This window comes from Mycena indigotica (assembly GCF_014461135.1).
Source record: "Mycena indigotica strain 171206Taipei chromosome Unknown Mind.scaff0007, whole genome shotgun sequence".
NCBI lineage: Eukaryota > Fungi > Basidiomycota > Agaricomycetes > Agaricales > Mycenaceae > Mycena > Mycena indigotica.
In genome coordinates, this window is record NW_023503006.1 from 1,884,037 (window position 1) to 1,891,364 (window position 7,328).

The following is a 7,328-nucleotide window of genomic DNA, read 5'->3' on the forward strand; positions in this document are numbered from 1 at the left end:
AGGAAAGAGCTGCTTACTGTGTCTCAATGATTTGGTTAGATTTGGCCCTTAAAAAGAGGATTCCATAAATTTGGCCTAAAACTCTTTTCTATCCTATCCTTGGCAGGAGCTTCCTAGGGCTAGCCACTATCGATGTGATTTAGATCAACAGTGACTTAAGAGTCACATACTCCTTTATAACCACTATTCAACAAAGTGGCCACACTAATAGAAACAGGTTAAAGCCTTATTACATTTCCACTTTGAAGGTATGAGTCTCTTTCAATTCTACCTTCTTGCTACATCTTGCATTGTAATATGCCATATCTTTCACCTCAAAACTTGAACTTTTCCTTTCTACATTTTATATTTCAATTTTCTCTCTCTCTCTCTCTCTCTCTCTCAAGTCTGACATATTTATATTAATGCTTCCCTTACACCAGCAGGACTTGAATCTCTCTTTTCGAGCTGTAAACTTGGATATGTCAGCTAGCTCTTCACAGCTGGTGATCACTCAATCTGTGCCCAATGGAAAAGTAATGGCTCCTGCTTCTCTGCCTTCACTGTCAACCTCCTCTATGGTGATATCTGCTTCAGCCCACATCTCCTATCCTATCTCCCCAATGCATGCAAGGTCTCGTTCCCGCTCCAGCAGCATTGATCTCATAGGCTATAATATGGGAACTACCAAGGAGACCTGGATGGCACTCAGTACAGATGATGAACTCTTGCTTCTCCCATCTCCCAGAAAAACTCTTGGGCGGACCACTCAGTTCAGGAAAACTTATCAGCCACCTGGCCAACGAGCAGAAACACCAAGCGACTTGGGGCAATCATTGAAAGAGCTTCTGGAGATTGAACCAGCTCCAGTGGGTGCAATTCGAGGTGGTCTGTCTATAGGTGTGGATGGAGGAAATATATTCCTGCAAGAAATACACAAAGCAGCAAATAGGGACAAACAAGAAGGGTCTAAGGAGGCACTGTGGTTCTCATATATTCGACCACAACGGGCCCCAGCTGCTGAGTATCTGCAAAGGTTGGAGGCATGGTTTGGACTTGGAGACCCCCTCCGTGGTGAAGAATTTATTGAGATGGAGGAAGGGAGTGAATATGGGGAGAAGGAAGCAGTCGACATTGTGCAAGCAATGAATGATCAAGCCCGGAGATGGATTTCTCAAATTCAAGTAGTCGCCAAGGGGAAAAGGACCCTTACTCGGGATGTATGTTTTTATTTCTATTTTCTGGTTTCGTCAGCTGAAGCAAATACCTTTTAGGACTTGAAAGCACTTTCAGACTCGTTGCACGAGATTGCATACATGTCATCAGATGTCGCAAAGGCAATCCAGGTCGGTCCCTCTAACTTGGTTGAGTTGTCTCTGGCCTTGACTGTTTCTTATAGGCTCAACTCCCAATACTGCGACAGAGTTTAGAACATCTTGCAATGGTCGAGATACCATCGGACCAGGGCGACTTCAAGATTGGCATATGGGCTAGAAACTTGGTCAAGAATTGGCCGAAATAATGTCGCGCGAGCTGAGGTTTAGCGTAGAACCAGGTGTCTTCGCTTCACTGACTTGGAACTCATTTGCGAATTATCGAGGAGTAGTAAGCATTGATATTGACACGATTTTCGAGAATACTTGCGACAAGTATGCACCTGTACGCAAGGTGGTCCAGTTATAAAATAGCTGTTTATGTCTTGGTTGGGCTGCGATTTACGGCTTAATGATTCATGTCCCACGACGAGCGAAGTGAACCCCTTAGAGTGTTTGCGGGTTGTCAAAGTCGTAGATACAGATAGTCCCATAGATGTACAGAGAAATGCGAAGACGACGGATGAAAACCTCATGTTGAGGGGTCGTGCAGTACGGCGAGAAGATATCTGTCGTCTAATGAAAGTCCTGGTGAGCCAGATAAAAGCCGACTCGCGCCAGAAAACCACGCACCAGGCGAAATCATTATTTCATGCCGTTTTGTCCGAATTCTGAGAAATCGCAAGTCCTCCTGCACTTAGTGTCATAATCACAAAGAATATTCCAATTGACAGGAGCGCACCGATTCTCCTTCGCCAGGGTGAACCTCCTCCAGCCCCGATTGAACGCTCTCTACGATCTTGCCAATCGCTGCAGCATATTTCTTTCCCTGCTCGCCATCGAAGACGACGCCTGCATGTCGGACTATGCTCACGGGATGTCCGCGGCTGATGAGTATGTAGCCGAGGACAGCACGGTGTGAAGAGAGCAAGGACAAAGTCTGTTCGAGTTCTGGAGAAACACCAGGTGTCGATGTTGACGCAGTTTGTGGTGCACCATTGGGCAGGGATGATGTCGAGGCGCGTAATGTATCCACTATTCGTATGGCTAAGACCCAGCACGAGAAGAAGACAGCTTGGACTTACTGACGGATGGAAGTTGAGAGGAAATGGATTTGCGGTCACGCTCCGAGTCTCAAATTCAATTAGGCTTGCTCTCGACTCCGACCATGAGCTCCTCAGGCTCAGCTCGCTCTGCCTCTTATAAACCTCTTAGAAAGTCGGACAAAGAAGAACGCAAAGGGCTCTTGTCCAACACTGAAGATGCTTTCAATCCCGCCGAGGAAGACTGGAAAACAGAGCCCGAACTTGACGACCTCGACACAGACCGTGGCTGGTCTCGCAAGAAAATTATATTTTCTGCCGTCGCGCTCATGTTCCTACTCATCACTGGCGTAACGGCGCGCACATTTCTCCTCACCAACCGGAACAACCACCGTCCAGAAGACACTCACCCAAACTTACTCTTCCACGGCGACGGTTTGCGGTCCAATGGAACGCACGACTTCAAGCGGACGGTGCTGATAGTCTCCATCGACGGGCTCCGGTGAGCTCCTCTAGCTGACGCGTCTAAACTCAAGTGCCTCGTTTTTGGCCAACTGACAATACGTAAATCCAATAGGGCAGACTACCTCGACCGAGGTCTAACCCCACACCTTCTCGATATCAGCAAACAGGGACTCCGAGCCAAATCTCTCATACCTATCTTTCCTGTGGGTTCTCGTTGTGTTTGCCGATGTAACACTAAGTGTTTTCGTTAGACTCTAACTTTCCCGTAAGCTCGCCGTGTAGGGTTCCCCGCCCCAACTGATATAATTAATTTGTTCCAAAGAAATCATTGGGCATTAATGTGCGGGACCTTCTACTCTCGTGTATACCTTCACGCTCACAGCACTAAGGACTGGTCTATACGCCGAATCGCATGGAATTGTTGGCAATGTGCGCTCAGTTATTTTGTCCCAACCATCCCTTATCTTCTTCATATTTCCAGAATTTCTGGGACCCGATCTCCAACTCTGAATTCCACTACAATCAAATCTCGTCTGTTTGGAATCCGACATGGTGGCTAGGCGAACCAGTACGACCTTTCATTTGATAGGTTACTTCTACTGATCAGAAGAACTAGATGTGGGAGACTGCTGGAAAGGCCAAGATCATCACAGCTAACCTGATGTGGTGCGTCGAGAGAGTGTATTAGAAGTATATGGGCCTGACCAATCAGGCCGGGTCCACCCAAGACTACCTCTAGCGCAAGCTCAACATATTTTGTTCCCTGGAAGGTCTGGACCAATAAGTGGATTTCAATCAATTTGATCATTAGTACAGGACAAAGTACCTCTCGCGGAGAAGCTGGACCAACTTCTTGCGTGGATTGATTTACCTCTAGAAACCCGACCACAACTCCTTATGGGTCAGTTGTTTTTGGAAGCAACTTTCAATTACCATCTGAGCCTTCATCCAGCATACGAGCCCTCTCTAGACCAAGCTGGTCACAAAGCAGGACCAATGTCTGCGCTCGTGAACGTATGCAGTCGATTATCACTTGGCATGATTTCCCTAACTTGAATATCTAGAAAACCCTCGCACAAGTTGATATCTTCGCAAAAGACCTCCATAATGCCCTTGTGGCCCGTAACCTGACCGAAATCGTCGACATCGTGTTCGTTTCTGATCATGGTATGACGGACACAAGCCATCCAGAGCTCATCTACATGGACGATATTCTCGGCTCGTCTGGTTACGCCTCGATAGAACACGAAGACGGCTGGCCAGCAATGGGTCTGCGGTTCTCTGCCTCGGCCAACGTATCCCACAATCTCGAGCTCTTACGTGCCGAGTCGGCCAAGAATGGCGGTCGGAAATTCGAGGTGTTCACGAAGGCGGAGATGCCGAAAAGATGGCATTTTGCAAACAATGAGCGCATTGCCCCGATTTACGTGGTCCCCAAGATCGGTTATGTCTTGACATCGAAGAAGGAGGGTGATGTGGGGATGAGCAAAGGCGTGAGTCATATTTACTCTTGTTTCTCTCGGAGGCTGACAGTGATTCTTGATAACAGAACCACGGCTATGACAATACCGCACATTCCATGCAGGCGATGTTTGTTGCCCACGGACCGTTCTCTTCTGTCGTCAAAGTTCTTCATCAAGGTCGCTCAAGTCACTTGAAGCGCATTTTCGGTTTATCGCGACCTAACAAAGGCTGGCATTCAACGTCTGCCGACACGTATGTGATGGAGCCGTTCGAGAATGTGCAAATCTACAGTTTAGTCATGCGGTTGTTGGGTGTGGACAAAGTTGCGCCAACCAACGGATCTACAGCGTTTTGGGACAAGTACTTTTGAATTTTGCATAAAGTTAGACAAGTACGTCTGTTTTTTATACGATACGATAGCACGATTTTACACACAACTGTATGTACCAGCTAATTGAATGTCTAAGAACAACCTCTGTTCACTGTGTTCTTGTGGCGTGAAAGCAATAGAGCGAAAAGCGGTCAGGGGAAAAGCGCAGGCAGGCATTGGCACGAGCATTTTGTCGTCCCGACTGCTGGCGCAAAATGCGGCTGTAACCGCCTGGGTTGTTGGGACGGAAAGTTGTAACGTCATCATCATCGAGGTTGCAGATGCTGTCAGGAGTCGTGTTCGACTTTGAGTTGTGAAAGGCAGCTCAGAGGAGATGACTAGCCCCCTCCATGGACTCGATTTCCAACAACGTTTCCGCCTCGTCCGCGAATTGGTCCACCACCTCGGCCACCGCGTCGACCGCTCCCACGACTATTGTTATTCGTGAGGGCATGGATATTGACGGAGATCAATCCAGCTTGTGGGGGCTGCTGTGGTTGTGGTTGTGGTTGGATTTGGACATCACCGTCGATACGATGGATGATAACTGGGGCTGGAACGGATGAAGTAGAGCTTCCGGGCACGACGGGCGATACAGCTACTCCGGCATCACTCCCCTTGCGGCGGACATGTTTCTCCTTCTTCGGACTGGAAGGACCTTCTTCTGCAGTTGATGTAGGTACAGCTGCTGCTGTGGAAGTGGCCGCTACTCGTTCCCGTTCCCTTTCTCGACGTGATTTACGTTCTCCAGGTGCAACGCCAGCACCGCTTAGTGCTGCTTCAAATTGGCGCGATGCGAGTCCGATGCCGATCACGGGACGAGTCCGTTTTGGGGGCGGCAGAGTCGTTGATCACAATTGGAGGCTGACCACTTCCGTTGGCAGCGGGTGTAGAAGGTGGAGGTTGTGGTGCTGCTACTGTCTTGGGACCCTTGGCTACCTTGGGTGGTTGTTGTTGTTTATTGTTGGCGGGACCTTGTTGTTGAGTGGGTTTTTGCTGTGAAGGTCCAGCGGTCACACTTGAGCCCGACTTGTTGGTGGATGACCCTTGGGCTGCTTGTGCTGCTGCTGCCGCTTTTTTCGCAGCCTTCTTGCTGAGCGGTGCACCGTTCGCCTGTGCCTGGACAGCATTCTTCTTCTTCAGTTCTTCGCGCTTCTGTTGAGCGATCTGGCGGGCGGCAGCTTCCTTCTCTTTCTGTGCGGCTTTCTCCGCCTTAAGAGCTTCGAGAAGAGGGGTCGTCTTGGGAGGTGGGGGAGGTTGACTGGCGGCAACTAGATAATGGTTAAATCGGAGACCTAAAATATGGATCTGCTTGCACTGACTGAGGGCCTCCAGTGACGAAGTTTCAGTGCCACCTTCTGGAGGTTTGAGAGACTCGAGGAACGACATATAGTCCTCATCTACCAACGTTGAATAGTGCTAGAGCTCGTAAAACATGAGCACACCTTTATCGATAGTGCCACTGCGGGCATCAACCTTCTTCTTCTCAGAAGCCACTTTCTGGTACGGAGCAAACTCCACTACCGCATAAGCCTCGTTTCCTAGATGTGTTTAGACATAGCAAAAGCGAGAGCGATGATACCCAAACGCACCAGCCTTGTCGCGGAAGAGATGGCCATCGTAGTCTCTGGCGAACTGGGCGAGTTGTTCTTCGGTTTTGAATAGAATATACGCGCGGGAGGAGATGCTCTCCTTGTTCAGGCTTTGGGCGATGTGGTTACTCTCTGATGATTCGGGCGCTCGAAGGGGTGGGATATGTACCGTTTACGCAGCTTGCCAGGGTAAAACATCTTCCATGAGGTAGTATCGTCGGTGACCCATTCTTGGACGCTGGACCAGAACACTTCCTCTGGCAAGTTGGGTGGTAAGCGGCGGACCACGATCTTCAGGCGTTCAGTTGGGGTCGGCACGGCGGTCGCGGCAGCTTGTGACTGGCGCTCCTTCTTCTCCCGCTCGCGCTCCTTCCGCGACTTGGTCGGTGGAGGCTTGGAGGTCGACATTGACGGAGCCGATCCGTAAACGTGACGTAGTAGCAAATGTGACTGTCACGGTCATCACTTTTTTTCCTTTTCACCACGACGATGCAAACTTCTGGTGAGTACTTGCTCTCTTGCCTGGCCTTCTGAGGCTCTCTCCTTGATGAACAACATATCACATTATCAAGCTCAACAGTCATATTGGACTTGTCCACTTGATGATTCTCCTTCTGCAATTCTGACTTTCTTCTTCTTCCTCCGTCGTCCTCTCATTCTTATACTGACCACCTTCTTTTAGATTCCACTTGCCAGTCATTTGCTTTACCATATCGCTACTACCTCCAATGCAATTTTCTTTGTCGATGCTTTTTAAGACTTGAGAGTTCTGATGGAAATAGGCGCCAACGTTCAGTGTTTCAGGATTTGCGTTGACTCTGCGGTCTGGGTTAGATGCAGTTCACAGCAACTGTTATCCGTCTTTTTGTCAGAGCCCGCAGGGTGGGAACTTGGAAGGCAACGAAAATTACTCTCGTTCCTTGTGTTTAGACTGGACGGTCTCGATCGATGCCCCATTTATCCCGATGGTAGATCCACGAGTACATTAGCTCTCCGTACAGTACATCATGCTATTCTGGTCCAACAACTCAAATGTCTTCAGCAAACATGTGGAAAATAATACGACCATTGAGGCACTTGGTAGACGCCGTCAGGAAGGAAC

At 49.0% G+C, this 7,328-nt stretch overlaps 3 protein-coding genes across 3 annotated transcripts; 2 read left to right on the forward strand and 1 right to left on the reverse strand.

Annotated features, from left to right (window-relative positions):
* Positions 1 to 191: 191 nt before the first annotated feature.
* Positions 192 to 1,501, forward strand: MIND_00832100 (Cyclin-domain-containing protein; the record flags this gene model as incomplete). Its single annotated transcript, XM_037364990.1, has 3 exons — positions 192 to 1,199; positions 1,254 to 1,325; positions 1,379 to 1,501. Exons 1-3 carry the CDS (start codon positions 462 to 464, stop codon positions 1,499 to 1,501), a joined length of 933 nt encoding a protein of 310 aa, XP_037218232.1. The 5' UTR covers positions 192 to 461.
* A 959-nt stretch (positions 1,502 to 2,460) lies between these two features.
* Positions 2,461 to 4,634, forward strand: MIND_00832300 (Type I phosphodiesterase nucleotide pyrophosphatase; the record flags this gene model as incomplete). Its single annotated transcript, XM_037364991.1, has 12 exons — positions 2,461 to 2,837; positions 2,913 to 3,003; positions 3,052 to 3,065; positions 3,123 to 3,140; positions 3,190 to 3,229; positions 3,282 to 3,368; positions 3,417 to 3,466; positions 3,513 to 3,570; positions 3,617 to 3,701; positions 3,753 to 3,814; positions 3,865 to 4,293; positions 4,350 to 4,634. 12 exons carry the CDS (start codon positions 2,461 to 2,463, stop codon positions 4,632 to 4,634), a joined length of 1,596 nt encoding a protein of 531 aa, XP_037218233.1.
* A 780-nt stretch (positions 4,635 to 5,414) lies between these two features.
* Positions 5,415 to 6,667, reverse strand: MIND_00832400 (Smg4-UPF3 domain-containing protein; the record flags this gene model as incomplete). The annotated part of the gene is made up of 5 exons (XM_037364992.1): positions 6,396 to 6,667; positions 6,227 to 6,336; positions 6,080 to 6,175; positions 5,957 to 6,034; positions 5,415 to 5,905 (listed from the first exon to the last, which is right to left on the reverse strand). Exons 1-5 carry the CDS (start codon positions 6,632 to 6,634, stop codon positions 5,415 to 5,417), a joined length of 1,014 nt encoding a protein of 337 aa, XP_037218234.1. The 5' UTR covers positions 6,635 to 6,667.
* Between the last annotated feature and the right edge of the window lie 661 nt (positions 6,668 to 7,328).